This window comes from Alosa pseudoharengus, unplaced genomic scaffold, assembly GCF_046254945.1.
Source record: "Alosa pseudoharengus isolate Yale_2024_CS ecotype anadromous, Long Island Sound unplaced genomic scaffold, YU_APseudo_1.1 YU_APseudo_1.1_scf_1, whole genome shotgun sequence".
Classification (NCBI taxonomy): Eukaryota; Metazoa; Chordata; class Actinopteri; order Clupeiformes; family Clupeidae; genus Alosa; species Alosa pseudoharengus.
The window spans coordinates 56,861,801-56,880,820 of NW_027468564.1; the positions used below are offsets into that span (position 1 = coordinate 56,861,801).

General features: G+C 43.2%; 1 protein-coding gene across 2 annotated transcripts; it reads right to left on the reverse strand.

Annotated features, from left to right (window-relative positions):
• Positions 1 to 104: 104 nt before the first annotated feature.
• On the reverse strand, positions 105 to 18,986 carry slc25a38b (solute carrier family 25 member 38b). Of its 2 annotated transcripts, XM_076294538.1 has the most exons (8): positions 18,059 to 18,986; positions 17,556 to 17,667; positions 15,371 to 15,495; positions 14,099 to 14,183; positions 11,799 to 11,978; positions 6,077 to 6,245; positions 4,616 to 4,782; positions 105 to 2,259 (listed from the first exon to the last, which is right to left on the reverse strand). In XM_076294538.1, exons 2-8 carry the CDS (start codon positions 17,568 to 17,570, stop codon positions 2,137 to 2,139), a joined length of 864 nt encoding a protein of 287 aa, XP_076150653.1. In that variant the 5' UTR covers positions 17,571 to 17,667; positions 18,059 to 18,986; the 3' UTR covers positions 105 to 2,136. The 2 variants fall into 2 exon arrangements, with proteins under 2 accessions (XP_076150653.1, XP_076150661.1); XM_076294546.1 differs by lacking the exons at positions 17,556 to 17,667; positions 18,059 to 18,986 and adding an exon at positions 16,504 to 16,554.
• Positions 18,987 to 19,020: the final 34 nt, after the last annotated feature.

The following is a 19,020-nucleotide window of genomic DNA, read 5'->3' on the forward strand; positions in this document are numbered from 1 at the left end:
ACCTTCTCTTGTTTTTAGTACTCCTTGACACTTTGATGAACACATCATCACCATGGCTCAAGACAACACATCTTCTGCAATGTACCAATGCAAAATGACAGTCATCAAAAGGGTGGCAAATTTATTCACAGATAAACAAATAAGAGACAACATTAAAATAAAAAAACACCCCCACGGACAGACAATATCTACAACAACCATGAGGACAAAAACACTGATGAATGCAGATTCCAAAAAGGCTAAGGCAGACGTCCACTGAATGGCACTGATCTAGCACAACCAGGTAGATGTGAACACTCAGTCTGCACAAGAACCAATACACCAGATCACATCAAGTACTAAAGTCAACATCTGTGTACGCATACACAAATAAATGGAATACGTTTACTTCACCCTGTAACATAGTAAAGCACAATTGCACGTTATGTGTGATGGGATTTGGCTATGACCCATTCACAACCTCAAGGGAAAAGGCAATGAAAAAGAATGACATTAAATCCCGGGTTCTGCCGTCCGCTTGTTGGGCATCTCCGGCCAGTCTGGGGTTTGTTGTCAGTTGTTAAATCCTGACAGAACCCACACTATCTTGTTGCACAGTGCCACCAAGTTAGGTTGTTGCAAAATTGCCCACCTTGAAAGGAGCTTTTCACAAGGAAGTGCTCCAGTCAAGGTAGGAATGCCGTGGTCTGACTGAGCGTGAGGAGTTAACCTAACCACCACCAAGAGGCAGACGTCTGGTTCACCACCAAGAGGCAGACGTCTGGTTCACCACCAAGAGGCAGACTTCTGGTTCACCACCAAGAGGCAGATTCCCAGATCGCCACCAAGAGGCAGACGTCTGGTTCACCACCAAGAGGCAGACGTCTGGTTCACCACCAAGAGGCAGATTCCCAGATCGCCACCAAGAGGCAGACGTCTGGTTCACCACCAAGAGGCAGACGTCTGGTTCACCACCAAGAGGCAGATTCCCAGATCGCCACCAAGAGGCAGACTTCTGGTTCGCCGCCAAAACTTAAAAAGATGAAGCCAGTCATCTTTTCAGTGCTTTTACAAAGATAAGGCTCATGTCATATGTCCAACATGTTTTCTGTCCATACTCCAGTGTTTTGAACTGAACTGTATATACACAGATGACACCCACGGTGATGAGAGGGAAGTCCCACACAACAATTCACATCACAAAGCACCAGCCACATCCAAATGGGACATAAGAACTCCAAGATTCCTTGGATCAATTTTGAGGAGGAATGGGTTAAACAGGCTAAGATTCCCTTGCAGTTGCAAGGATGGAAGTGCAATGAAACTCAATGACATAAAGGCAGACATTGGTAATGCAAAGGATTATGGGACAACTAGGCAATGCACAGGACTGTTGGAAACAAAAGAAAATGGCACCACTATTTACTCAAATGGTTTAGTGGCATTATCTGGATTCACACTGCAAAAAAACAACAAAATAAACTTTAAAAACTCAGGGTAAATCCTTAAACAGCTTCAGTATGTTCCAAGTTCACTCCTATTATCAGCAAAGGATTTAGCAATCTGTACCACATAGCATAGCAACATAGTAGTATGTGCAAGTTGTTAGAAGACATAACCCGCTGGGTTTTTCATGTAAAAAACTGCATTTAAATCTTGATTGTTGATTGTCTGAGCTTGTGTATTGTTCTGTCTAGACCACACCTCTCCCCCTCTGGGTTGTCTGCATCCTTTAGAGAGACAAGTGCTTATCTGAGACACATTTCTAGGAGCGACAGGTTGGTAAAGTTTGGTGTCTGGTATCAGGGCATGCAGTTCATTACAAGACTGGGAACATAGGATTAAACACAGTCAATTGTCCTGGGAACACTACACAAGCACAAACACACACCACATACACACACACACTCACCCATGTTGAAAATGATTTCAACACGAAGACTTCTGTAGACACTCCTGCACTCACCGTCATCAAACTCATACACACTTGTCCTTCCAGAGTGAAAAAATATATATTTTTTGCACTTACACATCAAGCATAAATACTCTCTCTCTCTATCTCTCTCCATACAAACACCCCCCTTCTCAATCACACCACTCAGTTCTGTATAAAATCCCATCTGCACACCACACTTCCCAGTGCAGTCCAGCGTGATCTCAGGACTTGAGCCCCATCCGTGCCATGAGCTGCTCATAGACAGTCCAGGCCATGGCGGCCATCAGGGTCCGCCGCATGGAGCGAGGCACTGCGCCCCGGAAGAACCCACTCAAGCCGTGCTCCTGAGAGAGAAAGAGAGAGAGAGAAAAGGGAAAAAGAGAAAAAGAGAGTCCATCATAATTTATCACCATTATTGCAGGGGGAAAGATGCAAGTTTCTGTGGTAAAAGAACCCTAAAAAACTATTTCTTGACCTAATAAAATGAATGTTGGTGCAATTCATTCAAAGTGCCGTGTTTTAGGCCCAGGGTATATACAGAAATTCTTAAGTTGAATTTAATACCTTTTTTAATACCTTCACAATATTGTTTAATACCAACACGACTTTGAGCTGCAACTAGCGGCAACCTTTTGAAATTCAGTGTTGAGGGTAACTAATTATAAAGTAACAGATTACTGTCATTTTTGTTACTTAACTTTCTGAGTAAGAAAGTGTAGCAATGCTTAAAATTCAAATCAAGTATCTATTATTACAGTTAATGGATACTTTGTTCATTTTTTGCTTCAATGAAAACACTGGCCTATACACAATTATGTGTTATTTAATCCTAACCCAAGATAAAAAAAAGTTATTTCATTGTTATGTGTAGGAAGAGCACACACCACTTCTCCAGCACTACACTCTTTCTTTCACTATCATTCTCTCTCAATCAAGACAAAATGACAAATGAAAATCAGAAAAGGTATACTGGACTTTCTTCTAAAAAGGCCCACGACCATACGCAGTAAACACACACCCTTGCTGTCTCATATAATTTGCCAGTCAAGGTATCACATTCAAAAATAGGCGGTCACATTTTACAAATATACTAATTATTAATTGGGTGCTGCTGGAGTATGTGGGCCCCATGTGATAAAATACTTTTGGGCCTGCATGCTCTCTGTGACGAAAAATTTGAAAAATAACCCCTTAAATGGTGACTTCTGGGGAATTTTGTGGAAACTAATTGACAAATTGACTTAAAATAGTTCAAGTTCAAGTTCTAATATTGATAGCATATTACAATACAGCCTATACAAACCTACACAGGTTCTTATATTCAACTAATTTTAAGCAAGTCTATTGGGACTTTGATCTCATCACATACTACATCAAGGGAGTAACCCTATAGCTCCTGAGCAAGCTTTGAATAATGTAAAGGTAACACCTGTTAAACTAACCTTAACATGACATTTACTGAGGGTAGAAAATGTTAAATCTTATAGCCTAAACCTTATCTTATAGCCTAAACAAAACAACACTGTCAGGCCTATATTTAACCTCTATTCTGTAGTCAAGGCAGGGGTAGCTCATTGCAAATAACCCCTTATAACATGTGCATATGTTTACATGTTATATTCTTGTTTTTTTCCCTTTCATTTAATTATATGTTTGTTTGAATGAAAAGGCCTTCTGCCTTTATGGAGACTTTTAATTTGAAAATGGGTTATTGTGATACTGTATGTAGGCTAGGCCTAGTTTAGGCTATGTCTGCTGCTCTCTGTATCATTGAAAACACGATGGCGCAAATGATTACTTTTTTGGATGACAATGACAGCTGGTAGCGTAGACATACTGATAGCTTCAATGACGCATATTTATGTGGAGACAGTAGCCCTACGTGGCCGATGAGCCAGGCAGTCGACTCTTCCACCTCTGATTACGTCCGCCCATTCTTGTTTTCTGGCTAGTAGACTCCAGAGCGGTAGAAAAACGGCTCTGGTAGACTCCATATGTGACCTGACGGCATTCACTCCCATCCAGGGGCATTTATTGTCTTTTTACAGACGTGGCAATAAGCCTCTTGGCTGTTGCCAACTATCCTAAGCCAGTCTTTGAATCTCGAGTCCTCTAACCAAATGTCCGAAAAAATAAAATTTCCCATAACATCGTCAATGGTAGCGAACTTTTGACAACAAGTTTAGGCAGTAAGCCAGCCATATATCCAGTTTGAGCATAGAGTTTGAGGGGGCGCTAAAAGTTTTTACCGCAAATGCACACTGACATATCGCTCAGGTCCTACTCGCACATATAATTAATATAATATAAATAAATTCACGCGAATTTTAGGAGATAGGCCTGCACTTAACACAAATGGAAAACATAATAGTTAGTGGTTCGAAAATGTAATACCTCATCAGATGACGTTTATTACTTTTTAATACTTTTAAATGGCCTTACATTTGGCTAATTTCATTTACTACCTTTTAATACTTTTTACAACCCCGCGGACACCCTGAGGCCATCATGATTCAATCAGACTAGAATTATATTTATTATATGTCAACAAAAAATAGACACTGCAATCACACTTGTAGCACATTTACATCACAACAACTTACTCTGAAAATGATCAGTAATATATCAGCAAATATTTTGCATTAACCTACTTGCCTTTTTTATTAAGCCAAAGAAATGAGTGTTTTCTCAGGTCATTACCGTGTAAATGAAGCGCACAGCATCAGTAGTGCGAGGGTACAGGTCTGGGCTGACCTGCACATGGGTCTTCACCACGTCCGCTGGCTGTGTAGCCAAAGAGGCCAACACGCCCGCCACCACGCCACAGCCAAAGTTCACCAGCGGGGAAAACGCAGACGACGCCACCTCTGTGTGTGACACCAAGGGGAAGAGAAACAACACGTCAGAGTGAATCCGTGAAACAGAGCGAGCCAGTGGGAGAGACAGCAGGGAGGGAGAGAGAGAGAGAGAGAGGAAAAAAAAGAGACGGAGACAGAGCAGGGTGCAACAGCAGGAGAGGCGGAATGAGAGGCGACAGACATGGGTAGCCTCTGATGTGTCCTTAAGCCAACCTACTCTGTGGAGGAGACACCCTCTTTATGTCATTTGTTTGTGCCTACACAGTAAATGCAGACAGGCAAATCAGGGAGCGCTTCATTAGCCATGACAGCATGGCCACCTCCAGGAAGCAGAGCTGATAATGCTCCTGCTACCATTGATGATGCTAATATTGGACTTGGGCAACACTTACGCCTCTTAGCATGCCTGTGGTGGCTTTTGTTAGGAATCAAGGCAACATTCCCCTACTGCGCCACAAATCAACCTTAAAAGATAAGTTCACGCACACATTTTCTCAGCAGTTTTCACTGTCCCCATTTTCTGTTTAAGACTACAGCTGATGGGTGTTGGCGTGGCATTTACAGAGGAAAGAAGCTCCAAAAGGTACTATGGAGGTAGTGCTAAGCGGTATGACCAAAAATCAGTATCACATTATTTTGTCAAGATTTTGACAGTTTCACGGTACATCACGGTATTATTAATTTAACATGACTATAGGCCTGTATTTCATTCTACAATCAGAGGCAAATAGAATACACATTTTATCATGAATAAAGGCTTTCAGTATACTGTAAATCATTTCTTAACATACTAGTGATTTATATAAAATGAAGAAAAAAAAAATTCTGCATTTTTGAATACTGTATTTATTCATGACAGGACACATTATGCGGATATTACTGATACTATTTCATTAGGCCTACATTGTGCAGTATGATGTGTAACAGCATTGGTAAAACCTAACCAAGTCTGTCGAAAATCTAAATACTCTAACCTTCGAATAAGCTATGCATCTGCCAGATCAAACGTATCCGCTCCCTCCCTCCCCAACACACTTTTACACACACAGACACAACCACACGTACTCGGTGGGAGAGACACACACACACACACACACACACACTCACACACACGTACCCGGTGGGAGACACACACACACACAGACACACACACACACACACACACACACACACACACACTCACACACACACGCACCCGGTGGGAGACACACACACACACACACACACACACACACACACACACACACACACACAGCCACACGTACTCGGTGGGAGAGACACACACACACACAGCCACACGTACCCGGTGGGAGAGACCTCTTGGCCTGGCTGTAGAACATGACGTAGATGCCAGAGAAAGGGGCATCTCTGAGGAGGGTGGCGGTCAGGCCAGAGAACAGCGCCCTGGGCCCCTCCGTCTCACACACGTTGCGCAGGGCCCCAAAAACACTCACATAGTTATATCGGCCACTCTGGAACAAACACAAGCAGACACACATACACACAACTTGAGCTTCAACTCACATTGAGTACCATTGAACAACCTTTTGAAGCTTCACCACGCAATACCATACATCTCTCCATACAACTTTCTTCACGCGCACACACACACGCAGTGTTTCCCACACATAGACTAATTTGTGGCGGTGCGCCACAGATTTGAAACCGACCGCCACAGATTGCGTTTCTTTATTTATTTTTATTTATTTATTTAAATATTTAACGCTATTTAAAACACGCAGCGTATTCGTTCCGCTGCATTTACTTTCCCTGCTCTCCGCCCGTCTCTCTGTCACTCGCGCGTCTCTCTCACATAGGCCGGCCGGTGTCTCTGTCTCACTCTCTCTCACACACACACACACACACACTCTCACACACACACACACACACACACACACACACACACACACACACACACACACACACACACACCTATTTGGTGCAGAGAAGACGGCTGGCGAAATTCACTGTCTCTCTGTCTCTCTCTCACACACACACACACACACACACACACACACACACACACACACACACACACACACACACACACACACACACACACACACACACACACACACACACACACACACACACACACACACACACACACACACACACACACACACACACACACACACACACACCTATTTGGTGCAGAGAAGACGGCTGGCGAAATTCACAAGCTCACGAAAGGTTGGTATCTCGTGAACACTTCTAACACAATCACAGATTAAAAAGTGCTATAAAAATATTTTATTTTCTGAATACAATGGTTTCAGTGTGTTAACGTTCGACTCCCGACCCCTAGCAAACAAGCGATTGCGCCTTCTTTAGAAAGTTAACTAGAGTCGCAAGTTTGCGGTAAATTGTAGTTGGGTTGTCGAGGTCAAAACACTATATGTGGCAGCTTTGAATCAAATAAACGTATTGTAAATAATGTTATGTCGTTTTTTTACTCTTACACTGAATGTTTGCTGCTTCAATCCAGATGAGTATTGAAAAGTATTTTCCGCGATAGAAAAAGGCACGTGTTGAGGATGAGGACCAGCCTGAACCGGAGGTATCAGTCTGAAACAGAGCTGAACAGTCCGACCAGTGTAATTAGGTATGTAATTAATTTGTTTATAATATTTTCAGGCTTCAACCATTGCTGCTCAAGGAGAAAGACAAGGTCAGGGAGAGAAAGAAATAGATTCGTTAGGCATTGAAGAAAGAGTAGGAGAGGAGGACAGCATCCAACATGCTGCTGTGAGAGAGCCAGCTGAAGCAACAGGTGAGATAGACAAACAGATGTAGAAGCAGGCAGATAGGCTAAGAAAGCAGGTGTCAGGACAAGGGAACTCATTTATATTCTTCTGTTTTTGGCAGATAGGACTTTGCAGTCGTAGTCAAGTCACTATGCATCGAGTCCAAGTTCGAGTCTCCAGTGTTCAAGTCCGAGTCAAGTTCAAGTCATTAAAAACAAATTCCAAGTCAAGTCCGAGTCCAGTTCACTACTCATCCGAGTCAAGTCCGAGTCGAGTCGCTATTAAATGCAAAACTGTCAACCTTCGGGGCATTCATGTCTCCAGGCATTTGGTGCTGTTAAAGTTAAAGTCTGTTATTGTAGGAACATGGCATGATGTGTGATGTATGACATGAAGCGGTAAAACTCAATTGCACTAATATTAATACTGAGAATAGTTTAGATATTAAAATCCTATACCAAATAATATTCTAATGACATATTACAATTATAGCCTAATGACATTACAAAAAAAAGTACAGTCCTCATCTCAATTTCCAAGTCTGCATGGTCTGAATGTACAAGTCCGAGTCCAAGTTCGAGTCATTCTGTGCTCAAGTCCGAGTCAAGTCACGAGTCTCTAAATTTAGCTCATGACTCGGACTCAAGACCGAGTCCTGGACTCGAGTACTACAACACTGGGACTTTGACAACACCCAAAAGCACCAAACACAGGGTGTGACGCCCCTCTGCTCCCCCCCTACGGGCCGTCTACCGTTTTCTGTGGTGGCCACATGGGCAGGTTGCCGGCTTGCAGTGGGGAGACTTAATTAAGGGAGATTGGCCCTTACCTGGCGCCGGTGTAGGCCTATATATCATCGCCATCCCTTGTATCAGTAGTCTCCGGTTCTGCTCCCACCTACTTGAATGCCTTCATACAGATATACGCTACCTCCAGACCGCTGCGCTCCTCAGACGAACGACGTCTAGCTCTACCTCCGGTACGCTCAGGCCAATCCAAACTTTTCTCATCTGTTGTTCCTCGCTGGTGGAACACACTGCCAGTTCCTACAAGGGCAGGGACATCCCTCTCCATTTTCAAAAAACTCCTGAAGACCCAGCTCTTTAGAGAACATCTCCTCTCATAGCAACACTTACAACAAGTCTTGCTGATCCTAGCACTCACCAGCCGTCTTAAACTGACACGTAACTGTTAAAAACAGCACTCACTGATGCACTTATTCTTACTGTACTCTAATGTTTTTTAAATTGTCCTAATATTGTTGAGAATTGCTCTAAAACTTAAACTGTTTACCATGTTGTTAGTCGCTTTGGCTAAAAATGCGTCAGCCAAATGTAATGTAATGTAATCACTCTCTCTCTCTCTCTCTCTCCCACCGTGTGTTATCACTCTCTCTCTCTCTCTCTCTCTCTCTCCCACCGTGTGTTGTATGTGTGTTGGAGAAGCTTCCTCATGAGACAATGTGCAACTACCCAAAGCTTCTGAGCCTGGCAGAGCTTTTGAGGTGTGATTATTTTAAGAAGTTAAAGGTAGCACTTATAAATGTCACCTATCCATTATTTAAACTTTTAATCTCTACATTATTGACTATATATTTTTAATAAGTTTATAAAGTACCATTTTTCCCTTTTTCAATGTCTAGATTGACCAAAGGAATAATTACAGATCTCATCGAATAATTGATGAGATGCTTGAGATTTTATCTCATGAAATTGAGGAGCCTATTCTGATGGCCATAAGATCATCACAGGCAATTAGTCTGGAAATAGATGAAAGCACAGATGTGTCTGTGTCCAGAAAGCTTGATCTGCATGTCAGGTATGCATGTATTTTCTTTGTCAGAATTACAAACATCATGGTCCCTGTTGAAGAACTGTTGATATTAAATGCTATTCTCACAGATACATGGATAAAGAGGGAAAGACATTTAATCAATTTCTGGATCTTGTCACTGTTCCGGATGGAAAAGCTGACACTGTGTCAGCTGTTAAACAAGTGCTATTAGACAAAGGTATCCCAACAGAGAGGCTGTATGGGCTCGGGACTGATGGGGCAGCCATAATGACAGGTAATTACTGTATTTAAAACTATGTGAGAGTATCTTGGGGGTTGAATCCCTAAATATTGTAACTAAATATTGTTTTTTTAAATCTAGGGCGTGTGAATGGGGTGGCAAAGCAGCTAACAGACAGCTTCCCCAAACTTGTGACCGTGGCCTGTGCTGCCCACAGACTGGCCCTTGCCTGCAAAGATTCGTCAAATAACGTAAAATACATGGCCACTTTCAGGGACCACCTTCAGGACCTGTACTTATATTTCAGCAATAGTGCAAACCGTACTGCCACTCTGAAGGCTGCAACCACTACCCTGGGTGTCAGTGACTTAAAGCTAAAGGTAATATTAGTCAGATATTAATAGTTATCTTTTGCAGCCGTGGCCTACTGGTTAGCGCTTCGGACGTGTAACCGGAGGGTTGCCGGTTCGAACCCCGACCAGTAGGCACGGCTGAAGTGCCCTTGAGCAAGGCACCTAACCCCTCACTGCTTCCCGAGCGCCGCTGTTGTTGCAGGCAGCTCACTACGCCGGGATTAGTGTGTGTGCTTCACCACACTGTGTGTTCACTGTGTGCAGTGTGTTCCACTAATTTCCCTCACGGGATCAAAAGAGTATATATACTATTCATAACTAATCATTATTGCATGACATTTACAGGAAGTGAAAGACACACGCTGGCTCTCACAGCACAAGGCTATTGAGACGCTACAGAGGAACCTGAGTGCTGTCCTTGGAGCGTTGGCAGAGGAGGCAGAGGTGCGCAAATGTCCTGGGGCAAAGGGACTACGTACACATTTGTGGCTGCCGTATACCTCCAGGCCGATGTTTTGCCCCACCTCGCCTGCCTGTCCAAAGTCTCAGAAAGCACATGTAAACTTTTTACATATAAAAGAGCAGGTATGATAAATGTGCACAATCTAATTCAAATCTGTTTGATGTGATGCATTGACATTATTTTTTGCATGTACTAAATGGCAGGACATTTATATTTAAATGTAGGTTCCTGTGACAATCCAGACTCTCAGAGACATCAAAGAGGCTGGACAAACTCCACTCCCTGGATCTTTCTTGTCTCGCCTCCACCAGGACCTTGATGATCCCCAAGGACTTGCAGCTTATAACATCCAGCATGAGGAGGAGAGGGATAGGAGAGGGCGAGAGGTCCGAGATGAGTCAAGGGAGGGACATTGGGCCAGATTCCAGCGAGAGGTATGAGGATAGTGCATGAGAAGTACAACACTGTTGTTAGCAGTCCTGAACATTCTCTCTGGTTTGGCCCTTAATGCCCATCATCAAATCTGAGCGTAGGCTCTTCTAAAAAGATGTTGATCTAGTCTTTGTAGGTCATTCACCCTTACATAACTGGCCTGGAAACAAATCTGGAGAAGAGATTCCATAATCTGGACATCCTTGGAGCCTTCCATGTCACATGCACACACACACACGTGCACACGTACACACAAACAGACACACACACTAATGCCATGACAAACCCTTATCTTTCAAGAACAAGAACCAGGAGGAGCTCGAGTTTACTGGCAAGTGAGTTTGATGAGTGGGCCAACCTCTACCCCTGCCTGAGCCTTCTTGCAAGCATTACTCTGGTTATCCCTGTTTCCTCTGTAAACTGTGAACGGGATTTCTCAACAATGAACAGGGTAATAGCAATACATAGAAATTCCCAATGCCTTTATATTGGTGCATTTTGTATTGATAATAATTAGCATTTTGCTTTATCTTCAGGTAAAAACAGACCTCAGGAATAAACTCCAGGGAGAACACCTGGCAGCTTGCCTGAGGATCTCTATCAATGGACCCTGTCCTGAGGCCTTTCCATATGATAGGGCATTAGAATCTTTTTTTTGGCCCGTAAAATCAGGTGCCCTGATAAAAGTTGCCGACTTTGCGGTAGGCTGTATAAAACAGTAGGCTGTTTATACCAAATGTAGTATAGCGTGTGAAATTTGTACAGCTGTGGGATTTGTATATGGTGTTAGATGTGTAGATTTTTGGTCTGGCGTGTGGATTTTGTAGAGGTAAGGAATTTTGAATGGGGTGGGGAGTTTTGTGTAGGGTGTTAAATTTAATGTAATAAAGTTTTGTGTAACCAATTATTAATGAATTAATGAAGGATTTTTCGCCCCCCCCCCGGCCAGACACATAAACATTGCTTTCAAATCTGTGGGAAACACTGCACACGTGCGCACACACACACACACACACCTCAAAGCGGGTCTTGATGACGGTGACGGGCAGCATGGCCACCCCTGCCACACATCGAGCGCCGGCCCCCAGCAGCACGGCCTCGCCGGCATTTGGCGCACGGTCCAGGAAGTAGTGCTGCTTCAGCGAGTAGAAGGTGCTGAAGTAGATGCCCACGCCGGGGATGCAGCGCATGAAGGACTGGACAGAGCAGAACGGAGGGACAGACAGAGTGGTATTTTATATATTGTGTAGAGTATATTATTGTATAATCTTGTATTATATAGAATTTTATCGTATATAATACAAGTGTATAAGTGTTATTTACTCAGTGCTAAATGTTCCTCATGAACTAACATCACAGCAGCAAACGCAAACAATGCCTGAATAGTCGAGTTTAAAGCCTGAAGGAAAGAAACTGCTACTATTGACTGATTTGCATACAATGGCAGCAAACCCAAAAACTGAACAGCCTACTTATCCTGTGTTCCCAATCATGCAAACTGATTCACCTAGCAAATGAACACTGAAAGGACAACCAATTAGTCATTCAATTTAGTCTAATTTGGTTAAACAGATTATTACATTATTAGCATAGTTATACTATATATCTATTTGTAAATCCTACTATTGTCAGACATTATGACTAACACAATAGCTTGACATATGCATGTCTACGCTTTAAAGGAAATTATCCAATGTCCTAAAGGTTTAGGTTCCATTTTCCTTAAATTCAAGGAATGAAAACGAAAAACAGAAACTTTTACCATTTTGCTAGGAACAAAAATTAAATCAGAAACTTTATGATTTTTTTATGTTCCGGAACAGAAACGATTTTTTAAAATGGTGGTAACCAGTTAATACCGGTTCTTTTTTTGTTCCTGGGAACGTTTGTGTCTTCAGTGAAATGGTGAGGGTCACCTCCTGTCATTCAATGAATGCATGGTTAAAGAGCGCAGACAGACAGAGCTTGCCACTAGCAGGCAATCAAAAGCCTTATTAAGTCTCCAAATCTCAATGATTTTATTTCACCTGTTTTCTCTTTTTACTAGGCTGTGATGAACATTGTTGGAAAAAAGCATTAACGTTAAGGCTACAACTTTAATTTATTTGGAAAAACGTAATAGTCCTCATTTTGGCATTTAGACAATGGGAAGGCATCCAAGAATCCAATATTACAGTACCCACCAAAAATACGTCAATTTTAGGGTGGGAACCAAAACCGGAAACGTCAAAATACTATTTCTGTTCAGAATGAAAGTGTGTCTGGTTCAAAGCCCTGCTTAAATGACATTGAATATAGAGAGTTATATATATATATATATATATATATATATATATATGAGTCTAAATAAAGAGACAGAGAAGAGTTTTTGAATGGCACACGACTCCTAATAGGGCTAACGGCAATTCTGCCGCACTCTGAGCAGGCCATCGCTTGTAAAATAGCCATAGGAAGTTGCTGGGGATTACAATACATAATTATTAACTTTAATAAGCTTCCACACTTTGGCTGACATGTAAAATAAATTTGTTTTTATGCCCACACACCCATTAAAATGTCATTTTCCCACCATATTTTTGTATTTTTGCCACTATGCCGAGTTCCATGTATAGCACAGTGCCTGTATTTGCATCGCTGTCTCTGTGGGCTGGTTATGCATCTCTGACCTGCTCCTATGGGCAGCCAAGTGAAAAGAATGACACACCATCTCACTGATGCCACACAGTGGTGGTCTGTATGTATTGGCCATAAGAAATTAGACATTAAAAAAGCCTCTCACATGATGTTAAGTGGCATCTCCCTCACGTTTTCATTTCAAGCTTTCTGATTGCAATCAAGACCAAGTGTGTGACAGTGTAACTCTATTGCTGTGAGTTGATGCTGCTGATTCAAATGAGTGAGTGGTTAAACGGAGAGCACATGGGTGAGTTGATGCTGCTGATTCAAATGAGTGAGTGGTTAAACGGAGAGCACATGGGTGAGTTGATGCTGCTGATTCAAATGAGTGAGTGGTTAAACGGAGAGCACATGGGTGAGTTGATGCTGCTGATTCAAATGAGTGAGTGGTTAAACGGAGAGCACATGGGTGAGTTGATGCTGCTGATTCAAATGAGTGAGTGGTTAAACGGAGAGCACATGGGTGAGTTGATGCTGCTGATTCAAATGAGTGAGTGGTTAAACGGAGAGCACATGGGTGAGTTGATGCTGCTGATTCAAATGAGTGAGTGGTTAAACGGAGAGCACATGGGTGAGTTGATGCTGCTGATTCAAATGAGTGAGTGGTTAAACGGAGAGCACATGGGTGCGTGGTCCTTACCGGGGAGACGCCCTTCCACAGCCCCAGCAGTCGCTCTGTGCGGATGACATTGAGGAACACTGTCGCCATGCTGACCCTGGGAGCCCTGCGGAGAGAGAGACAGAGAGCAGAGCTGCTCACACACACAACCAACACAGGACACTGACTCAACACCATCAACAGACAGGCGGACAGACGCAACAGACAGACAGCTGCTAGACAGACAGACACATACCTTGGTCCTTGCTCATAATCACGATACAACAATTCTACTCAATACATTGCAATTACATCTACGATACATCACAAGTAAATGAAGAGGAAGAAAAAAGGCAAAAAGATGGAGTTGTATGGAGTTTCCCGTACATTGACTTATTTGTGGCGGCCCACCACAATATCAACATTGACCACCACACAATGATTTTCCTGGTTGTCTAAATTGTGCTTAAATCTAGTTAGAATCATAACCCGCGCTGCACTAATTTGTTAAAAATTGTTGCATTCGAGTTAATTCTGCAAACCTACCACCACAAATAGAATTCTGTGGGAAACAGAGTTATGTATTTATTAACTGAGTATATTAGTGCCACCACAAGGACATAAGAATTAGTGACACTGGCAAGTGAAATTGGCGCATGAGTTTGAGTTTGGAAGAATTGTGAAATTGAATATTTTTGTAAAAATATCTATATTTAGCGCCAGCATATCGATGCAAAAATAAGTTATAAAACATACTGCCGTATCAATGTTTTGTTTTACCCCTAATCTACATTTAACGATCACGAATGAAAATAATGAGACCTCCGCGCTGACAGACAAAAGGACTGAGAAAGGTAAAAATAACAGCATTCTCTTCCAGAGCAGCACCACAGGCAACCCACACGCCTTTTAGAGCAACAAGCTCTCCAAAGTCTTTTTACCCACTGCGGATTCACAGCCTCTTAACCCAAATGCAGAATTCAAAGCGATAATGGTTCCCTACAACACACACACACACCTTGTAGAACAACACTGATGTCATTCATGTGAGTCTGCTACATACAACACGCTCACAGCAAACAAACGGTCACACTCGATTAGCCCACGAGAACGTGAAACGTAAATGTAGGTCAAGCAGCTCTGGGCCAGAGCCGGACCAAAGACGAGAGGAGAGAGGAGGGGACTGTGGGGGGGCCAGAAGAGAAGGGGGAAAAAACAACGAGCACGTTGAATAAGAGGAAAAGGCCAGAGGAGAAGCTGAAAAGGCCAGAGGAGAAGCTGAAAAGGCCAGCAGAGGAGAGAATGGTGGCTCACCCCGGGCCCATGCTGTTCTGAAGCGTCTGCAGGCGCGTCTTGACCAGGTCCAGCGGCTGGAAGAGCAGCGTGGAGCAGGTGCCGCTCAGGGAGCCGCACATGAAGGCTTTCAGCGCCGGGTGGGCCTGGGGGGGACAGAGAGAGAGACAGAGAGAGAGAGAGACAGAGAGAGGGGGTGAGGCTTGGAGGATACTGATGGTGTACTTGAAAATGATCTGCTTTAGGTAACAACACGCCGACGAATGACACGACACAAACATGGACATACTGCAGCCACCACTACAGACGTTATCACACATCAAATACAGAATCACACAGACAATATCACACATCATATACAGAATCACACAGACAAACTACAGACATTATCACACATCATATACAGAATGATTCTTTACACTCACACAGACAAATAATATTTGTATCAATCCAAATACAAATTGACACACATGTGAAGCATTCAGAAAAATTACATGAAATCTGGAGTGTGCCGGCAACAGGATTTCAGACAACTGTGCCTCTAATACTGCGAGATAAGAGGGGGCAATTTGCATAATTACAGATGGAAAACGTTGAAAAACAGGACCGACCACCAGCAAACACACACTATTTTACACACACCCACACACACACACACACACACACACGCACGCACGCACATAAAACCTCATCATATGATGGAGATGAATACAGACAGAGGGAACACAGAGCAAAGCTGTCAAGGCGTATTCATCCTTAGTGTTACTTATACGCTTTATGGAGACACACGCCATCATCACATACTGCCACGCGGACAAACCACCAGACGTGGAAGGAAACACGGACATCCAAAGACACACAACCCACCATGGACATCCAAAGGCACACAACCCACCATGGACATCCAAAGACACACAACCCACCATGGACATCCAAAGACACACAACCCACCATGGACATCCAAAGACACACAACCCACCATGGACATCCAACGGAAACATCTGGATAGGGACTGATGTGCCATGGAATGACGACGCGTGCACCGAACACACATCAGCGCGTAGGTGCATCACGCACGCACCACACACAATACACGCATGCCATAGAAAGGTGACAACGAGATCTGTTGGCTTGCCACTGGCCAGCTGGCCTACCTTTCCCGGGCCACCGGTGGCTTTGGCTGGAGAGTCCTGTTTCTCTTGCATTTCTCCCTGTTACACCTCTGTCCCTCTCTGCTGCTACAGACAACATATTACAGTGGGAGCCTCCATCTCTCCCCCCTTCCCGGTCTCTCTCTGCCCAACACAATGCCTATCTCTTCTCTCCCTCCCTCCCTTCCTCCCTCCCTCGGTCTCCCCCTCGCGCTCTTTCTTTGCCACAGCAAGCAGCTTAATCCATGAGCCTCAGTGCTTTTCTCTCTCTCAGGCAGGCTTACACTTGCACACTGCTTTCCGCTGCTTTGCACTCAACCAGAGAGGTATTTTTTTTAATGTCATGAGTCATGCAGTTGCTCTTGCAGTTGCTTCTAGCCTATGTGTTTGAGAGAGTGTGTGCATGTGTGTTTTTATATGTGACAAATCAGGACTGCATATGGGTCAGTATTTTGAGTCTGAGGCTGTGTGAAATGCAGTGAGGATGATAATGACTTGCAAATATAAAACCACCTCCAGTGTAAAACTAGGTTAGGTATTGTCCTCCAGCCACAGCTATCATGCTGTCAGTTAGTGACGCTCGTACCGAGCGCTTGCCATTTACCCAATGGGGTTTGCTTCTCCTAGCTTGGTACCCACAACTTGTTCCCTCTTCAGCTGCTCCAATTTACTCATTCTCTCTACTCCACCTTTTAGATGGAAATCCATGGCAACAGCCAATTATCTCAAGACCAATCAGACACTGAGAATAATGGGGGGTTTAGCCCTAAGTCCCACCCTCTTTTGCTATGTCCCTGGGGATTTAAGGTGGTCTGAAGCGATAAGAGCCCTTGAGTGTGACCATGAAACCTCCATATCATTCTGGAGTGGGAATTTAACCCTAATCAAAACAAAGAAGAAGTAAAGTGTGTCTCCACATCAACCAAGTCCAACTGCAATACTCACTTAAATACCATGTTACAATGCAACTTAAATACCAACTGAAGCTGAGAAAACATGCAGAACTTCCTAGCTTATTTCAATCTGCAACAGACATTAGACTAAAACGAACTCACCAAAGCCAGCTCCATTCTGGAAGGAGGGGATGCAGCTGAAGCCTGCAGAATGGGTGCTGATTCCTCTCTCTCTTTCGCCGTCGTGATGACTGATGTGGACTAAATTTAACAACTAATTGCAAAAATAACACAAATAATTTGTATGTATAAATTATAGTGGAAACGATCATTGCAACAACCTTGCCAATGGACTTTCACTGACTTTTCAAAAACAACGTGTTCCGACCAAACAAAATCTGTTTGCTTAGGTATAACACATTTGTTTTGTACTTATTTTATAGACCCAGAATTTAAACACGTGCCAGTATTTCAATGTAGATGTGCAATATCCATGCAACAGGACAGTCAGAGAACCATAACGTAAATACATGATCTTCTATCAGATATCAACAAAAGCAGTAACAGTCAACCCTTTCAACTTCCAATCTGTTGGGCGTGTTGGGTAACGCATGCAGAACTAGCAGTACTATGACATTGACATACTGTAAGTAACGTTAACTTACTTCTTTAGGTCGCCAATTAAGGACCGACTCTGTCAGTGTGAGGAGGCAAGAGTGGTAGGGTGGTCATGCTGGTAGAGTGGTAGCCTGCTAGCTATCCAAGATAGTTTGACGGTGCGGCAGCTGTAGTGCTAACGTTAGCTAACTAGCGATAGCGGTGTTCCAGTCAGTAATGCTGCCTATGTCGCATACTTTGTGATGCCTATTATCACTTTAAAGGCGTATAGCAAGTTATACCATATTGTTTAACCTATCGGTGCGGTGTGGTTAAGTTACATTAAAAAATATTTGGTGTCTATTTAGCTAAAATAACTAATGTTAGGGTAGTTTACGGCGCTAGTGTAGCGACAGCTAAGCTAAAGGTTACTTAACGTCAGCGAACAAGCTAAGTTACTTGTAACGGAAACGTTAAATGTCTAGCGTGTAGTGTTTTGATAAACTGGAAAATAGGCTACCAATCCGTAACAACCGAACAAGTTTAGTTATGGCGAAATGTTTGGGAGCCTTGTTTAATGATTTGCTGTTAAGATTAACGTTAGTTCAATAAAACATGAGCATGACTTGAAAGATATTAGTGCTACTGCCAGAAGCAACGTAACGTTGCTCTGCAAGCTAACGTTATGCTAAAATAAGTTACGCGCGTAACTTAGCAGGCTAAGGTATCGACAAAAGTTATCTTATTAGCTTTAATAACAAACTAGTTCACAATCCCCATCGAACTCAACCGATAGCAGGTGGTAAATGCATTCAGAACTAGCTAACGTTACACAGTTGGTAAGCTGGCTTCACCAGTGCCGCTCGTCTGCCGCAGACCAGGGTCAGCACAAACAACACCGGTATGTTCTGTCAAGCCTGCAGTGCTTACGTCGAACCCTACTAACTTCTACGTCGACATTGGCCACTCCTTTCTTTACAGTCCACGGGCTCTGAGCCCACCAAACTGCCTGCAGCAAACCTGCTGCAAA

Bases quoted from the DNA above. Each gene is read 5' to 3' on its own strand.
- slc25a38b (XM_076294546.1), bottom strand. From the start codon at position 16,554: ATGCAAGAGAAACAGGACTCTCCAGCCAAAGCCACCGGTGGCCCGGGA. The intron at 11,979-14,098 runs GTAAGGACCACG...TGCTCTGTCCAG, and splicing joins TGTGGAAGGGCGTCTCCCCG to TCCTTCATGCGCTGCATCCC. The intron at 4,783-6,076 runs GTACGTGTGGCT...TGTCACACACAG, and splicing joins CAAGAGGTCTCTCCCACCGG to AGGTGGCGTCGTCTGCGTTT.